Consider the following 20,067-nt stretch of genomic DNA (forward strand, 5'->3'; position numbering starts at 1 on the left):
ATGATCCAAATGTATCGCAATATATATCCATCGTAAATGGGGTGGGGCTTGCCGAGCCGACCACCCATCGTTCATGTGCACACCCTACCAAACGCCCAATACATGTGTCGGCCTCCCCTCCATCATAAGTCGGCCTCCAAGTGCATCTCTCCACGCTCAAGGGTGTATAAACTCCATTTCTACTCTACCATATCGCATATGTTTCGTCGCAAGTTATGTCGCAAAATCCTCCGTCGCATCGCACAACCGGTCGGTCGCACCATCTGCTGTCGCACATCCACACGCGCCCGTGTGCGCGCACCCGGTCGCTCGGCGCCCAACCGTTGCACATCTCCGAAGGCCTTACATCCTCCTCCACCTGAAATCGTTGTCGTCCTTGACAACATATCATCCTGGTAGCCATCCACCAAGATCATCAATATCCATGATGTCAACTCCTCCACATGCTGTAAACATCCTTGCAACATATGTAGAACCACCGTCTCCATCATGTCTCGCCTCGGCAACCATCTGTCACCAAGATCACCATACCAAGGTATACACCTATAGGTATGTCATACATTAGAGATCATCTCAATCCATGATCATCGACCACCCTGTCACAATCTCCACATGCTGCTCTCCATCATGGAAGGCTGGTCCCTCCATCCAAGCTACATGCTCACTGCAACATCTCGTGTTGACCTCCTCATGCGTCATCATGTGAACTGCTGCCATGATACTCCAACATAATGCTAACACATCTCTGCACATTGCTAGCCCTCATGCCTGAACTAGTTGGGTAGCTAATCCATCTATCACGTTCAAACCATGAGAATGCACATCCTCATGCCACCATCAATTGTTTCTCAAAACATCCTATCACATCCTCAACTCGATCAAGAATCCATCTCCATACAAGTGTAAGCCATGCTCAGGTCCATGAAGTAGTCCTCATCTCATCTGCAACATGTTGTCCATGATTTTTGGTGTCAATGTGCTACATGAAATCAGCCACATCTATTGCAACATCATCATCCATATGTGTATCTCCTCCATATGAAGAGATAATCTCATCAATCTCCAACTCTCGGTGTGCCAAATCAAGGTCCATGAAGCAACCTCCATCATATCTACAATATGTCATCCCCAATGTCTGCCATAGAAACAAGTATACACCCGTCTCATCTATCCATGTGCTGCCCATGATCATAGATCAATCAGCTCTCATGTCAAAAGGTAGTTGAGTCTCGGCTCAACTCATGCCCAAGTGTTGCCACCAAGGCATCATCATCATCGTAACTCCATCACTCCAAAGTGTCTCATATCGATCCTCCACATCAAGTCACTCTTCCAAGCCATTCCCATACATGTACTTGAAAGTATGCACCCCATCCTGCATCAAAGTCTCTGACCTCAGCTCCTCAATGCATCAAATCCTCTAAGTCCACCATGTATGAAGTCCCTAAAAGTCACAACCGCATGTCATCATGAGCTCCATAAACCATCCCCAACCAACACCTCAGCAAGCATACAAGTCCCAGCCCAAAGGTCTCTGCAAGATGCCTTAGCTCTCCATGTAGTAGGAATGCTCCATAGTCTGCTCACAACTCCATCCAAGTCCATGGCCTTGTTGTACATAAGTGCACAACCTCTCCATCAGCTCATAAGTAATAAGTCTCCATGTCACATCAGCGAATCCACCTGCACAACATCCTTTCCTTGGCACTCCTCATTGGATGCCCATAAGTGACACCTCTACAAGTGCTCCCACATAATTTCCCTGGATAAGACTGCCATGCTCCATGTCTCCAACCTGATGTCCATGACTAAGTTGCCCATGTATTCCAACCAAGTAGACCCATCACAACAATCAGTCATCCTCATCCAAGTCTGCAATCTTCGGTCTAGTGAACTCGGTCACCCAACCATATCATCATCATCACGAGTTCCCTCCATCATAGCTTCCCCACTAAAGGTTTCACCAAGATTATCTCTTGGTCTCGGCCATGAGAAGTTCACCCAAGCATCATTATACCTCAAGTGTGTGCCCTTCAATTTTTCCATGAGTCATGCCGGGCACTTAGCCAAAGTGGCTAAAACATAACCCAATCCTCCACAACAATCATCATGTTCCTCCCTTGTCACGGGCCTTTGCACCTTTCATCATAAGGCCACAAACAACCCCAACAAGTCCTGCAACAATCAACAATCCTTGCTTTTCATCATCATCATGAGGTTCCTCCAAATGAGCATCCTCATTCATCCATGTCTGCAAACCGCACGATCCTGGTTCAACTTGATCAATTTCAAGTTCATCCTCCATTGTTGCCACATCTGCAACATCTTCAACTATCATCACTTCCTCTTTCTTAATAGCACAATCTGCAACCTCATCTTGCTCCATTGTCCAACCAAGCTGAAGAAGTTTGGCTTCAACATTCCTTTCCAAGACTTCAAGCTTCTCTCAAATCTAGGGATTCTCTTCTTTCAACCGCTTCAACCTGTATAAGGTAAGCAAGAGCTTCCCTTTGCATTCTTCCAAACTTGCCATGCCTTGTCGTTCAGCTTGGCCCAAGCACTAAGCTTCACCCCTGCTAAACCTGTTTCATCATTCACCAGCTTCACCAAGTTCCTTGCAACCATGAACTAGCCGTTGTTCCACTTATATGTGAAACTAGCTTCCTTCACCTGCAAGTACCTGCTTCCACTGTCATCAATTGTCAAGTGCATCCACACCTGCACTTTGTCACGTACCAGCTCTGATACCAACTGTCAAGTTGTGTATCAGCTTCAATGCTTCAATACCTGAACCTGTTCACAGCTTCGATACCAACTGTCACGATAGGGCAGTGGGATCAGCACTTCATCGTCAACCCGGTCATCAACCAGCTCTGATACCACCTGTCACGCCCCTACACCTGTGGTAGTCTTTCAACCGCTTATAGCGAGGTGCGACACCACCGAACACTTTCTTTTCACCAATACTTATGTTCGTGGACTACGCCTTAATTCACTTTCTCCTACTTAGTTTGTGTTTCGCAACCAAGTATTATTATGTTTATCCTTTATACCAATGAACACCCATACTCATTCATTATCAACAACAATTATAAACGAAGAAGACAACTGCACAGTATAAAGGGAGAGGCAACTCCCTGCAATATGAGTCTGCCCAAGTCAATATATAATATAAACTTCACTTTTACAATGTACAAGCTAAATCTTGGGAAACCCCAAATTTACACTTAGTCAATTTTCACAACTTCGGAAAACTCGGTTCCCCAACTCGTCGGCACCTCCGCACGGTCACCGCACGACTCACCAACCCGTCATTCACCTTGTCGCATGTCTTCGTCGGTTCTCTCTTCGTTTGGTCGGAAACGCCCAAACCATGTATCCCTGCCCACACAGAGTCCCACTTGCCAACCTTTTGGCAAATGCCCAAATCGTGTGAACAGCACGTAGTACCGCCTGGCCAACTCTACGACCTCCGGTTCCAACCTTCGTGCACACTTGCACGATGGGCGGGCGCTCATCCAAGTCGCCAAGACACCCATGCCAAGTCTTCGCACAATCTGGGCGCCACACGTTCACCGTGCACGCCTCACCCAACCATCGGGCGCACCTTCACACGCACCTTCGCCCAACACCAAGTGCAACCTTCCTTCACCGTGCGCTCACCCAAGAATGGCGCATGAGATGTGCGCCTTCACTTCTTTCCTTCTGCGCATTAGAACTGTGCACTTCCTTCCTTGTGCGAAGATGAGCAGTGATTGAAAGCGATTGAAATGCTCCAAATGTATCGCAATATATATCCATCCCAAATGGGGGTGGGGCTTGCCCAGCCGACCGCCCATTGTTCATGCGCACACCCTGTCAAACGCCCAATACATGTGTCGGTCTCCCCTCCATCGTAAGTCGGCCTCCAAGTGCATCGCTCCACGCTCAAGGGTGTATAAACTCCATCGCAACTCTACCATATCGCATATGTTTCGTCGCAAGTTATGTCGCAAGGTCCTCCGTCGCATCGCACAACCGGTCGGTCGCACCATCTTCCGTCGCACATCCACACGCGCCTGTGTGTGCGCGCCCGGTCGCTCGGCGCCCAACCATCGCACATCTCCGAAGGCCTTACAATTTGGGTCTTTTCGCGTTATTGGTACATTGATATGGCCACTATACTACTCAAGAGATGGAGCCCATTATTCGACCTTGAGCGAGAACAGATGGGTGCAGTACAGCTTTAGGTCAGGCTACATGGTCTCCCCCTTCATTTTTAGTTGGAGGATATTTTTGCTCACATTGGGAATGTTGTTGGTACATTTTGTGACTATGAAAAGTCTTATGAAACATCTGGAAACAAATCCATGGCTTGTATACTGTTGTATTTGGATACCAGAGAGGGTTTGAGGAACAGATTACATTGCACTGGAGAAGATTCACCTACATCGAACTTCTAGACTATGAAGGAATGCCTTTCAAATGTAAGAGGTGTCACAAGGTTGGTCATATTTATAAAGAATGCCCACTAGTTACGTCTGCTACTGCTCCCTCCAAAGCTTTCACTGATGCGACTCTTGATGCACCTCCATCTGATGAGGGTCACACTTGTCGGTCATGAGAACCAAAGACAACAAACTGTGGGACTACTCAGATTTTGTCCTCGACCTCTCATAGGCCTCCCTCCCCACCTATGATGAGATCCTGGGTTGTTGCAGCGGCCGCTCACTCATCGAGTAATCCTCCTCCCCTTTGTTGTATGTCTTCTTTTATTTCATCTTGTTCTATACAACACTTTCATGTTGCATATGCATCCATCCCATGTATTTCATCATCCCCCATTTCCTTCCCTATGGAACTCCACACTCCATCAATCTCCACCACTCCACCCTCTATCTCTTGTTTGGATTGTCTTCCTATTTGAGAGCCCTCGGCCACCTCCAGTCATTCTCACTCATACAACCTCCACTCCTGGGTGTCTCACCCCCATTAACAAGTTGGGATCAGCTTGATCTCACCACCCAGTTCGACCAAGATCTCCAGCGGTAGGCATTCCTATATCTCCAAAGCTATCATCCAAGTAGGGGTGGATGTGGCTATCGGCCAAAAATCTACACTCGATAGGGTTCTTAGACAATCGAACACCCTCCCCCATTCTCAATCATTAAATGGCTCTCCTTTAATTGTAGAGAGTTGGCTAGCCCTCAGAATATTATTAGACTCTGAGCCCATCGACATCATATACCTACAAGAAACCATCAATAGGGCCGACTAGATTATCTCTGTTATGCAATTTTTGAAGATGAGTTGGATCTTCCATGCACATGATGTCATTAGAAGATTTGTAGCCATTGCAATGGGTATCAATCCTCGCTCTATTAATATTATTTCTACTTGGAGGGGAGATGGTTTTATTGTCATGGATATTTACTCCCCAGAATTAGGGATGTACTTCATAATCATCAATGTATATGCTCCTTATCTCAATAGAGCTGAATTCTGGAATCATCTTCTTAATTTATCCATAGTCAATACAGATAACCTCATCCTGGGTGGGGACTTGAATTTTTCTATCGTATTTGGGGAATCTTGGGGAAGCAATGCACATCTAGGCCCCCTATTCGACATCATGGCCCAACCTCTAGAGCAATAACAATTGATTGATATCCCCATGAACAAGTTACAACCCACCTGACACAACAGAGGAATGGGAGCAACTACCCTAGCTAGGAGATTTGATCAATTTCTAATCAAGGAACATCTGGTTCATGCTATGAAAAACTATCGACAATGGGTGGGATCTGGTGGAATCTCTGATCACTCTCCTATCTACCTTGAACTGTCTGGTCCCTTTCCGAAGGCTAGGGCCCCTTTTAAATTTAACTCTACTTGACTGATGCACCTTGAATACACCAAAATGGTTATTGATTACTGGCAAGCACACCCTCCTGCACAGGGGAGATCCATATCAGAAGGCCTCTGCCATAACCTTCTCAAGATAAAGAGTTTATTTATTAAATGGGCCAAGGATAAGAGAGATCGGGATTATTAGACCCTTAGGAACATTGAAGATATGTTGGTCGAGCTACTGGATGAGCAAGGCAAAGGATTCACATCTGAAGAAGCTAAAACTAATCTCACCGACCTTGACACTCAAAGATCGTGAGTAAACTTGGCACCCTAGGAGTTGGGCTATATAGTTAAAGGCAGGCGATGATAATACCAAATTTTTTCATAATTATGCGAAGGGGAGAAGGGCCAGCAACACCATTTGGAAAATTCCCACTCAGGAGGGACAATTTGCTTCCTCCTTTCATCATCTAGCTCACCTAGGCAATTCACATTTCCAATAGCTGTTCAAGGCCCCCCCTGGTGCTTCTATTGCAGAAATTGTTCGAATTGCTGGGCTTTTCCCTCGCTATGTTGACCAAGAGGATTCTGAAGAACTTATCAAACCTGTCACTATGGGGGAACTAGAGAGCACACTTAAATGGTTCAAAAAGGTAAGAGCTTGGGTTCAGATGGGTGGTCTGTTGAATTTTATACTGCCTTCTTTGACACCATCAGACAGGATCTCCTCAAAGTTGTGGAGGAATGAAGGTAATCTGGACGCATGTATGAGGCAATCAACTCCACTTTCATTGGGCTCATTCCTAAAGTGGACTCCCCTACACTTTCAATAATTTTATACCTATTTCCCTTTGCAATTTCCTCTACAATATTATTGTTAAGATTATTGCCAATCATCTTAAGCCCAATTTATCTAATCACATCTTGTGTGAGAAATTTTCATTCTTGCATAATCGTCAAGTCCATGAAGCTGTTAGAACTGCTCAGGAGGCCCTCCACTCAATTAAGATGAATTAGATTAAAGGATCCATCCTCAAGATCGATCTATCCAAGGCTTTTGATTGGGTCAGCTGGCTATACATAAGAATTCTCCTCACTCATTTAGGCTTCCCCTTATCCTTCATTAATTGGATCATGTGCTACATTACCACTATATCCTTCAGTGTACTCATCAATGGTTCACCCTCCAACTTTTTTCATGTTGAGCGTGGACTCATACAAGGATGCCCTTTATCCTCTCTCCTTTTTCTCCTAGTAATGGAAGTACTAAGTCGACTAATCTCAGAGGCCGGAAGGGAGGGGTGATTACAAGGCCTCAAGATAATTGATCAACGTACTATTACCCATCTCCTATTTGTTAACGATGTGCTCATTCTTCTCAATGGTAGTATTCGAGATTCCTTTGTTTTACATGATATTTTGATGCCCTTTTTAGCTGCTACAGGTATGGAATCAAATTGGATGAAATCCAGTATTACCTTCTCATCTTGCTCTCCATAGGAAATGCAGATTGCTACACAGAAATTTCCATTCCAAAGACTACAACTGGAAGATGGGCTCAAATAACATGGTTTTCAAATCAAACCCCACTGTTACAAAATCATGGATTGGATTTGGCTTGTGGCCAAGGTTGAAAAGAGATTACATCACTAGAACCATAGGTTCTTATCAAGAGGAAGTCGATTAGTCCTCATAAAATCAGTCCTAGAGGAAACTCTGGTGTATTAGATGTCTTTGGCTTAGATCCCCAAAGGAATTATTTCACAGATACAAAAAAATTGCTGCAGATTCCTTTGGAATGGACACAAGGAAGGTAAACATTTTTCTTAGGTGGGATGGAGCCCCATTCCACTCCCAAAAAAGTGGGGTGGTTGGCTTTTAAAAGACCTTCCATCGTTTTCTCATGCACTAGCTTCCAAGATGGGATGGCTTATCCTTACCTCACACAGTCTATGAACCGAGGTGGTGCACTACAAATACATATGGCCCCTACATATTATGGACTGGATTCGGCTCCCTTCATAGCCAAGAACAGGCATTTCTTCGATCTGGCAAGCTATCCTACATTCACTGCCCACCATTAGGAATAATCTTGTATGGTGCATTAGATATGGACATTCAGTGCATATAGGCATGGATCCCTCGACAGGTAGTGGTAACATGTACCGCCTTCCTCCCAACCTTATTCTTTTCCTTAATCACAGTGAAATACACAGGCTTGCTAATATTGCTAATATGGAGAACACTACCATATTTTCTCAATCATGGAAATCGGCTAAGATATTAGACATCCCTGAACAATGGCACCAGGCATGGGAATAGTATATAACTGCACTGATAGAATCCCACGTTCGCATCAAGGAGGGTAATGATGAACTCATTTGGGCACATGATGGACATGGTGTATACACACCCAAAGAAGGATATCCCATCATTTATGCCATCCACATGCCACCTGTGCTCATAGATTGGTGGTGGACATTATGGAAGCTTAAATCTCCTCCCCGCACAAGACTGTTAATGTGGAATATCTTAAGGAATGAAACACATACTTAGAGAAACCTAATGAAAATATCCTTTCGTGGCCCCTCTTGGTGCATGTTATGTCTTCATGCTAGGGAAACAAATGACCATCGCTTTATCCATTGCCCCAATGTGATCGATATATGGTCATAGTTTTTTACTTCTTTATCCATTACTATCAGATGGCTCGAAAATACCACTATGGAGGCTTGGAATCACTCGAGGGAGGGGACCACGAACCAGAAACATCATTGTCTCCCCCTGATCATCTGCTGGACCATTTGGCTAAATAGGAATGGAATCATCTTCAGAGACAGAGTTGTCCACTGGCCATTATCCATTTCCCGAATCATCAATGCTTATCATGAAATTCTAGATAATGACTCCACACCATCTGTACGGGTTGTGACTCCAGAAGTCATTAACCGCAATCTTTCATGGGCATATTTTGATGGTGTTGCACAAGAACAAGGGTGTGGGGGGGGGGGGGGGGGGGGGTGTGGTATTCTATTGCACCAATATGAAAATCATGTTTTTCGCATCCAAATGGGTTTGGGGATTGGCACTAATAACTTTTCCGAACTTATCACCCTTAGACAATTGCTCCACTTTGCACTTACACATGATTGCAGACATTTACAGATATTTGGGGACTCAAAAATCATCATTAACTGGTTCAACAACACATTTGCATGTCATATGCACTCACTCAGAAATATTTTGGATGAAGTTATGCTATTAAAATCACAATTTGAATATATTTCTTGTCAACATATTTACAAGGAGCGAAATCAAGTTGCCAACCAGCTATCCAAGGCAGCCATGGTCCAGCTCAGGGGGATTTGGCTTATAAAGGAGCAGCAGGGATCTGAACATTTTCAATACTATCATAGGCCTTACATAGATTAGTTATACCAGTGGGCCGATAGGACGTAATTTTGTAGTATATATCAACACCTTTTATCAGCTTCTGGTTTATATATTATGTAGATATCGTTTACATGAATAGTCATAGTATACCCTGTATGGGTAATTTTTGTATAGACATATTTTTGATGGCTACAGCCCAACTTATAGCATATGCCACCCACTCATCTACATCATATAATTTTCTCAATAATTTTCTCAATGAATAAAAAATTTCGATTTTTCCGTGAAAAAAAGTTAAAAAAATTTAAATAAAAAATAAAAATTACTCCCGAACTTTAATCCCTTTCTTGACATAGTAAATCTAGAATTATAATCCATCTATATTTAACCATATGATTTTTTTTAATCCAAAATTACTACTACACCGATCCTTACTACTACTCATTAGTAGATACGACTTCCTAACATTTCTTATAAAAAATTGGAGGTACAACTAATACCAACTTATAATAATAATTGAAGTATTTAAAGACATTCTTATTGTTGCCAGTATTTCCTTTCCCCATTCAGACGGGCATGAATTTCCTTTGTACAATGACTCACATGCTTTTCACATGCTTGCTAAATGAATTTTATGCTACTTTAGTTATTCTATACCAATTTTGGCATCACGTTTTCCGAAATTTCCGTATTTTAATTCTCCTTGTCAGGAATATAACGTCGTTTAACCATTCAAAGGAAACTATTATAAAAATGACCTCATTCCACTAACGCGAAAGAAAGGGTTTTCAAATATAAAGCATTGAAATTGAAAACCATTCTTTGAAGGCCAGTTATAAAAAAACATTTCAGAGTAGCTTTCCATGGGCCTTTTATAATGGAAATCAGATATACAAATGTGGTCCTTTTAATAACCAAAGGTTATCCAAATCACTTTTTCTAACATGGTCATGTTGTCCTTTCATAATAAAGATAGATAAAGTATTTTATATGATCACTTGTTCCTTTCTCTGCATACTTTTACTGTTCCAACTTCCTACCTACTATGGATGTTAAGGTCCTCCATCCATTCATCCTAAAATCTTCATATCTTCACGCACTAAGTGGCAGCCATTCAAAATCATGAGTGGCCACCCTTTTTTTTATTTTTATAAATAATTTTATACTATGATCTAGGATCTTTAATTAAGGGTTTAAAAATAAATGTGTTTCTCAGATAAATATCTAATTTATATAATTTTTCATATTATTTTATAATTATACCAGGAATTTTGTAAGTTTGGTAAATTATATATAAAATTGATGTTTTTATGATGATCAGGATCTATTAAGATTAGTATGATTTATTATACATTAAAAATGTGATAAATTATTTAAGCATGGTATTAAAAATGTGATAAATTATTTAAGCATTGTATTAGTGACATATATTTTCATTTTATAGTGTTTTGAGATTAACTTACAATTTCGCTATAAAATTTATGATTTATTATGTTTTTAAAAAGTGATCAATTATTTAAGCATTTTATTAGTAACATACACTTTTATTTTATAGTTTTTTAAGACTAATATACAATTTCATTATAAAATTCATGAGAATTTGTTTTTATTTTAGCAATAGTTATTTTCTTCTTAAAATTAGTTCATCACATCTTTATAAAATCTTAGTTTCTTTTTAGCTGTCTTTATCATCCCATAGTATCTTTTTAAAATTTGAAATAATAATATTTTTAATATTATACTTATTGCAAAATAATTTTCTCCTTTATCTTTAAAAACAAAAACTCTTAACCATTTAAAAAATTAAAAAATATAATAAATATTTTATAATCTAAATTTTAATAATTATTAAGATATAAAGTTTTAACTTTAAAATAAATAAAAATATCAAAAAATTATTACAAGCACAAAAATGTAAGGCACAACCATAAATGAATCTATATAAAAAGTTAAAGGCATATGTGTTATACTTTTTTAAGCTTTATTGTTCACGGTTTTAACCGTGAAACAATTTTTAACCCTAGATCACGGGAAAATGTTAAGATTCATTTAATCAATTTCATAAGATCGAGCGAACTATTTGTTTTATGAATCTATGATGTTATTCTTTTTAGTTTTTTTCTTATTAATCATGTGTTTTTTTCATTGATTATTATATCTAATTTTGAAAAATAATTTTTTTTGTAATGTTATTTAAAAATTATTTTTTAAATATTTAATTAAATTCTAGTTTCAACATTTTATTTTATTTTAGTTTTTGCAAATTATAATGTCATATAGATAATTATCTCAATATTTTATGCTATAATTCATAGATATCATTGTAATATTCATTTTTAATTTTTAGATATTTGTGTAATTATTTTTTTATTCTTAAGTATAGGAAGTCATCCAAAAATAAAATAGTTAAAAATAGCTTATAATCAAGTAAATAATATATTTATTGTCAATTACTTCCCAAAGTAATTTAATTAAGTCTTTGCATAAAAAATAGATAAGAATAAGGTGTAAATAAATATATTTAGCAAGAATTTTTAGGGGGTTATTATTTATGTATTCCCTAGCACTTATCTAGGAGTAAAATTCTAAACGTGTAGCCTTACTGGTGGTTACTGAGCAAAAAAATTTATTCACGGAATTCAATTCCTTGTGTTGAGCAAGGAATTAATTTATCCACTTCACACCTCAATTTATTAGTCCAAAGCAAGACTATAGAAATCAAATTTTCTATTGACCATTATGGATCTAACATTGACCAATATAGATAATAATCTGTAATGAAATTTTTTCCAAAGCATAATTTCTACCTTGAATGATGAGGATTACACTGCCCTACAACACTTATTTGATAATGTGCAAAGTAATTTCATAATTGTATTAGGTAAATGTGAAAAGATGAAGATAGATTTAGAAATGCAAGATAATTAATATTTGAAATTCCATTCATTGATAAGATAACAAAAATAAGTTTTCATTTTTCAATTCTTCTTTAGCCTTTGTTAATTAGCACATGGGAATAATTAATATAATATATTTTTTACCTTAATAAAGGAATTTTGAAGATTGATGTTAGTTATCCATTTTTAACTTTAATATAAATAAATTAAAATTCCTTGATGAATTTAACTAATCAGTTCCTTAATAACTTTAGGAAATTGTCATTATCTAACTAAGTAAGTAAGTTGGCCCATAATAAACAATTTTAAAGTTTCTTATTATTTCATTTAATATTAATAATATTTTTTTTTTTTAATTTATATAGCTTTAATAGTAATAATAAATCTATTAAAAGTGAAATTAGGCCTTAGTATGGTGAAATAATTAATATACTAAGTAAAATTAGGCCCTAGTTAATTATTAGTATGGTGTAATAATTAATATGATATGTTTCACCTTGATGAAGAAATTTAATGAAGGATGCTAATTATCCCATTATATCTTTAATATAAATAAATAAGAATTCAAAAATGAATTTAACTAATAACTTTATAATAATTTTAGTAAGAAATTACCACATAGTCAATCTTTGATTTAATAACTAACTAACTAAATAAGTTAGCCTTTAATAAATGATTTTAATTTTCTTTAATAATATTAGTTTATATTTATTCTATATAATTTTAATAATAATAATAAATATTAGGTTATATTTATTATATATAATTTTAATAATAATAATAAATCTATTATTAGTTTATACTCATTAAATGTAAAGAGTTAAGTTTATTCCAATATAGTAATAAAGTTAACAAAACAAAATTTTCAATTAAATTAATCTCCCGATTCCTATCGTTGAGTCCCTTGGTCCAATACAGTCAAATATAGTAGTCGTTTCCTGGTCAAATATTATAATTTCCTTGTCAATTATAGCAGTTGAATGATCTGATTTCTCTATTTAAACTGCTGCAATGATCTGGTTCTTCAACCTATCCTGACGATGAACCACACTTGTTGGTTCAGGTCAACAAATGCGTTATGATGTGATTTTCGCTGAAAAAGCTTCTCAATAAAAAAATAAAAAATTAATATGATAATAATGATCAATTTAATTGATTTAAGTGATTGGAAGAATTGTTTTTATCCTCCTCACTCAAATAAATTTATATTAAATTTATAAAAATTCTTTCAAAACTATATATATATATATATATGAATGATTGAATTCATACTTAATACACAATGAATATAGATTTTAAATTCGGTGTTAAAATTTTACAAGAAAGAATTAAAACAATATAAACAATATATATTGATCGAGTTTAAGTTTCAGTGATCCATATCTAGTTTCTAGCAAAAAAAAAATATTAGGGTTGATTGTGAAGACAATGATTCATGTGACAAAAATATGAAGTATCAGATCATGGGTTAGATAGATAGACAAATTAGTCACGATAATATGAAGTATCACATCATGGTAGCTCATTGTGAGTACAATGGTTCATGTGACGACAATATGAAGTATCAAATCATGGGGTTAAATAGATAGACAAATTATTCCAAAGGCTATAAAGAAACAATTACTTTTAATTGGCTCAAAAAATAAGTGAATGATTAATTTTCTTCTTAATTTAAATAATTAAGACAAATATATCAAATATATATAAATAAATATTAATATCATTTTTCACATAAATTTGAAATTACTTTTTATTGAACTAAAAATTAAGAAAACATTAATTTTCTCATATATATATATATATATATGAGATATTATTACCCACTCCATAAAATGAGATTTAAGATGCATTATTAAAATAATGAGATATATTATTCTTAAAATCAATTATAAAATGCCAAAGTCAAAGGTTATATATATATATATATATATATATGTATATATATAAAGGGGAGTCAACTAAAAAGGGTAAAATAAACCGACAAAAGTAAACAAAGAGGAATCAATAAACTCTAGAAACCGGAATATATCAAAATCAAGGAAATAAAAAGTGAAAATCAAGGAACACACAACCATTAAACCAAGAAGGAAAAAAAAACTAAGAGTAAAGAACATAGATCTAATAGTTGCTAATTTTGCTTTATCCATCTCTCTTTAGATCACTGAGTCTCCTTTCAATTTAATAGCTTCCCTAAACTTAGGGTGATGAAAATGAGAAATATTCGAAATAACCTTAGCCTCTTCAATGCATATATGATGATTTGTTTTCTCAGCATGTTCAACCAAAGCTAAAGAGCAGGTCCTCCCATGCTGAATGTCCTCCCATGGTTGATGTCAGTTGTCTTCTGCTTAATCCTTTGATTTATAGACAGGCCATTTTCACGAGTGTAGCAGGTCCTCCCATGCTGGATGTCCTCCCATGGTTGATGTATGTTGCCTTCTCCTTAATCCTTTGATTTATAGGTCGACCATTTTCACGAGTGTATGAGGTTGCACAGGAACAAGCGATAACATAAACACCTTTCATATCCTTGGGGTCCACCTTGGGGTCCACTGGGTATTTAGCAGATTTTAAGGAACTTCACATTATGCCTCCCTAGGATTCTCACAATGGTGCCGGTGGTCCCTTGATGAAAGGGAGATACACCGCTGACTAAGATCATTGGGGTGTTTCAAAAAAATAATTTTCTTACTCTAATCATAAGTAATTTCAAAATATTTATTTATATATATTTGACTTAATTATTTAAATTATGAAGAAAATAATCTTTCATGTATAGTAGTTTCTTTATAGCCATTGAAATTATTTGTCTATCTATTTAACCCACTGTCATGATTTGATTCTTCATCTTGTTTTGACAATGAACTAAACTGGTTGGTTCTAAAACCATGACAAATATTTCATAAATTCTAAAAACATGACAAATATTTCTTAATATGATTATGATTAATAACAACTAAATAAGAGCCAATTATCCCCAAGACCATTCAACCTCCTAACCTAAACCTATATTTTAAAAATATATAGGTTCTGATTAAAAAAATTGAAACCGAGGACGGCACCACAATACCTTACGATAACGACCACACAGGCACAATACTTCAAAAAGTATGACGAAATCAGTGATCCTTGAGGTACTGCGTGGGTCGGTTGCTACCCGGAAAATACATAAAGTTTGGGAGAATATGTTGGATATTTTGGTGGCTGTCGTAATTTCAGTGGCACTTGGACAAGAGTGAGCGCTTTCCATTTTTCCCAAATTTGCGTGGATATAAATTTGATTGGTGGAGTAGTGGGTGTGGTAATTTTCACGTGAGCTCCTTACACTTTTTCCGAATTTGGGACAGCATTTTCATTGGAGTATATAACTCCGACCTTTCTTCAAATTGCTTTTTCGAATCTGTGTGCCCACCATCCTGATTTTGCGTGGCTTGAATTTGATCACATTATCACGCTTTATGCAATTGTCATCGCTTCAGTGTGCAATTTTGGCATTTAAAGATTCGGCTGGGAGCCCACACCCTTGGATTTTCGCTCGCTTTAATGTCTACTTTGGCATTTACAGATTTAGCTGGGAGCCCACACCCTTGGATTTTCGCTCGCTTTAATGTCTACTTTGGCATTTACAGATTTAGCTGGGAGCCCACACTCTCGGTTTTTCCACATGCTGAGCTGCTATGAAAGCTCAGTAGATGCAGCTTGCCTTCTATATCACTGCACCTCATGCAAGCTGCAAGTCACAACTTCACTTCAGCATCCTTAGGAAAATAAGTTTTGAGAATTTCCCAGAATTTGCTCTCTTAAACTGCTCATACCTCTGTTCAAAATGTCGAGTATGACTTTTATGTGTTCTTCCAATTCCTGCAATACCATCGCTGGTAGGTCTGAGCACTTTGCATCAGATCAACTATGCTGCCTGAAGATATCCCCAAAAAACTATAGGAAAGAAATTTGTAGAGTGAATTATCTGAAATCGCGATTGAGATTTGCACGGCGCCTGCGGGTGTTGTGTGAAGCCTACAATGTGCAATCCCATACTGTTGTCGATGAAGTGTTGATGCACGAAAACCCTGCGATTAGTGAAGTACTGGGTCCGAAAGGAGTGCCGGTTTTTGTGATGCTGCCACTGGATACGGTGAACGCTAATGGAACCTTGAAACGAAAACGCGCCATCAACGCTAGCCTTATGGCGTTGAAAAGCGCAGGAGTGAAAGGCGTAATGGTGGACGTGTGGTGGGGTTTGGTGGAGAAAGATGGTCCTTGTAACTACAATTGGTCTGGATATAACGATCTTGTTGACATGGTTAGCAAGCATGGGTTGAAGCTTCAGGCTGTATTGTCTTTCCACCAATGTGGAGGAAATGTTGAAGACTCCTGCAAGTGAGCATATTCTATTAATCTTTCTAAACATTTAACCTTAAATGTCCATAATTTTTTTTATATAGGATTGTGAAACAGGGAGGGATAATAGGTTCAATTAGGTGCTAGTTACATATGCCCAGATGTGTCATTTGCCAAGATGCCAAATTTCTCAAACTGCCAACATCAATGTTTTAGAACCCACTACAGTTTAACGATATAGAGGCCGGTACCAAAACGTTGGCACTGGTTTTGAGGAATTTGATATGTCTGGGGCATGACGGTCTAGGATTGATGATGTACCTCAAAGTTTTCAAGGCCTTCTATGTTCTAACTAATATTGCTGTTTGCTCTCTCATGGACGTAGCATTCCCTTACCTCACTGGGTTCTGGAAGAAGTCGAAAGAAATCCAGATTTGGTATACACTGACAAGGCTGGAAGGAGAAACAAAGAATATATCTCGTTGGGGTGCGACACCCTACCTCTGCTTAAAGGAAGAACGCCGATTCAAGTGTATGCAGACTATATGAGAAGTTTCAGAGATGAGTTCAGAGATATGCTCGGAAAAGTCATAGTGGTATGCCCATCTAATTCTCTCTCCATTTAATTGAAGCATAGATTTCCAATTCAAGTCTGCGATTGTTCCGACTAGGTGTTTTTGTTTCCTTCCTGAGAATGCAAGTTTGACATACATGCAGGAAATCCAAGTTGGAATGGGACCTTGTGGAGAGCTAAGGTATCCTTCATATCCTGAAAGCAATGGTACCTGGCGCTTCCCTGGGATTGGCGAGTTTCAGTGCTATGACAAGGTAAATTACCTTTTGTTTTCCTGAACAATGGAAATTCCAAACCCGTGATAGAAATAATTTAGTCCAATATTTTTATTTATGACCTCCTTAGTACCGTAAAGACCTAAATGTTTTGGATCAAATTTTTGTACAGTATATGAGGGCATCCCTAAAAGCCTGTGCAGAGGCCGTTGGGAAGGGAGACTGGGGCCGAGACTGCCCTCTCGATTCAGGGAATTATAACCAGTTTCCGGAAGACACTGGCTTCTTTCGAAGGGAAGGAACATGGGACACCAACTATGGCAGATTCTTCTTGAGTTGGTATTCCGAAATGCTACTTGCTCATGGCGAGAGAATTCTAAGTGCCGCAGAGGACGTTTTCAGGGGAACCGGTGCCAAATTATCTGGTAAAGTTGCAGGGATCCACTGGCACTATGACACAAGATCTCACGCTGCAGAGCTCACAGCAGGATACTATAACACCAGAAAAACAGATGGGTATCTTCCCATTGCTCATCTGTTTAAGAAACACGGAGTTGTTCTGAACTTCACCTGCTTTGAGATGAAAGATGAGGAGCAGCCTCAGCATGCACGGTGCAGTCCAGAGGGCCTTCTCACACAGGTTACATTGACTGCCAGGAAAACAGGCGTCCCGCTTTCCGGGGAGAATGCATTACAGAGGTTCGATGAAAGCTCATACGCCCAAATATTGTACAATTCAAATCTAAATCTGCATGGTATTAATCATGTTCAGGATGCTAATAATAACAAGCCCGCCATGTGTGCTTTCACGTATCTGAGGATGAACCAGCAAATGTTTCAGAGCGATAACTGGCATCGTTTCGTGTGGTTTGTAAGGAATATGAGCGAGGGACGAACATTGAGGCGCGGAGAAGATGATGGTTGTCAAACTGAGCTCAGATTCAATGCAGATGCAAATTGCAGGGATGAGGCTGCAGCTCTTATGCATTGTTAGAAATTCAACAAACATACTTGTTCTCAAATCTATGTTTAATAACTCTTGACTATGTCGACATACATGATGATAACGAAGAGTTTATGTATCATATGCGAGTGATTCGGTCCGATTTCTTTTTGTCTCTACACAATACCTTAGTCCATAAATCATTCAACCTCTCCTAACAGTCGCGGCCATTAGAGCCCGTGGTAAGCCCATCGTGCTTCGGGAGGATGTAAATATTTAACAAGAGATAGAATTGGAACTCAGATCGGACTGTTCGGCTAAGAGCTGCAGAGGTTCTGTTCTGTGTATTGTAATTAACCACGTCATACAAAGTGCTCAAAATTATTTAACTGTATCATTTTTGTACGCCATTTGTATTGAGATATCGGAAGAGCAAACCCTCAGTGAATTAAGCTGTACGTACTCATTAAAATATTGATTTTATTGATTCTGTGATGTGAATAGTGTTTAACTCAATTTGATTCAGATTCCGAAATACTGTTAAAATATGACATATAGGCTTGAAGTCAAACTATTAAAACTGATCGCATGTTCTCCAATATTCATAGAGTGAAATTCAGGATTCTTATCTTCAAAATATTTCAGATTTCAGAATTGTAGTAGATTTTCTGCATCCATCTCATTCATTTTATTTTTTAGATCGAAGTTAAGGTTCATTTTCAGAATAAAAAATATTTTGACGAAACTTATCCTAATGAAACTTTAGTTGCATGTTGAAAACATCGACCTAGAAAAGTGAAATAAATAGAATGTATAAAAAAAAATCAATTAGAACAAACTAACAATCCCAAAAAGCTGAAAATATTTCAGAATCCCAAAATTACTATGTAAATTGTATTTATTTTTATTCTCAGTACTTATTGAACTTTTAAAGTGAGATTAGAGATGGGCTATCATTTCTAATTTGCTGGAGAGATCGTGCAGCAGGCTTCTACAAAGAATCCAAGTCATGATCCCGAAATACAATATTGCTCTTTATATTCACTCTTATTCTTGGTGAAAGGTTATAATAGACAAGCGGAGACCCCTGGGAGTACAAGAACAGATTTAGGCTGTAGCATGTTAAATATTGAAGTACACAAGTCAGTCTCTTCGCAGTCGGAGAATAGACGTGGATTGGAGCACCTTGGACATTGAACGGGGTTCTAGGAAAATGAAAATAGCGAGCATCCCTGTGGTTGTAAACAAGAATTGTACGAAGAATTTTATGAGAACGCAAACAGTTGCAGTGGAAGATTATATTTAGAGTGTAGCATCCTACAAATTGAACAGGGATGCAATAAACGCCACATTGTACGAAAAAATAAATAATAAATATTGTGAACATCAACGTAACAAACCATACTCCCTAAGCTGGAAAGCTGGTAAATGTGAATGTTTAAGTGATGAAAGGGTGGTGTGAATAGCAGTATTCTTATTTTAAAAATATTAAAAGATAGATAATGGTATGTTGTATAAGTAAATATAATTAAATTAATAAATAATCATTTTATATAGTTAAAATTAGTACATCTATATTTTATCAATGTGGTTGATATATGCTGTTTATATGAAACATATATACAATTACATTGGAAAATGTAATTGATATAGGCAGATAGGCTTATATCAACAACATTAGTAATTATTATGTGATTATTAATAATTATATAAATAATAACAATTATATTCTTATATATTTATATATATTATTATATGATTATTATATTAATATAATAATAATAATAGTATAATAATAATATAGATTATCATTATATTATTATAATAAGACAATAATATAATTATTATTATATTATTATAATAATAATATTA

General features: G+C 37.4%; 1 protein-coding gene across 1 annotated transcript; it reads left to right on the forward strand.

The window, feature by feature from the left end:
- The first annotated feature begins 15,850 nt into the window (after positions 1-15,850).
- Positions 15,851-18,516, forward strand: LOC149219772 (beta-amylase 3, chloroplastic-like). The gene is made up of 4 exons (XM_089382675.1): positions 15,851-16,502; positions 16,849-17,059; positions 17,181-17,291; positions 17,425-18,516. Exons 1-4 carry the CDS (start codon positions 15,949-15,951, stop codon positions 18,244-18,246), a joined length of 1,698 nt encoding a protein of 565 aa, XP_089238801.1. The 5' UTR covers positions 15,851-15,948; the 3' UTR covers positions 18,247-18,516.
- The last annotated feature ends 1,551 nt before the right edge of the window (positions 18,517-20,067 follow it).

This window comes from Pinus tabuliformis, chromosome Q (genome assembly GCF_031772625.1).
Source record: "Pinus tabuliformis cultivar Carrire ecotype Pingquan chromosome Q, CPIR1, whole genome shotgun sequence".
NCBI lineage: Eukaryota > Viridiplantae > Streptophyta > Pinopsida > Pinales > Pinaceae > Pinus > Pinus tabuliformis.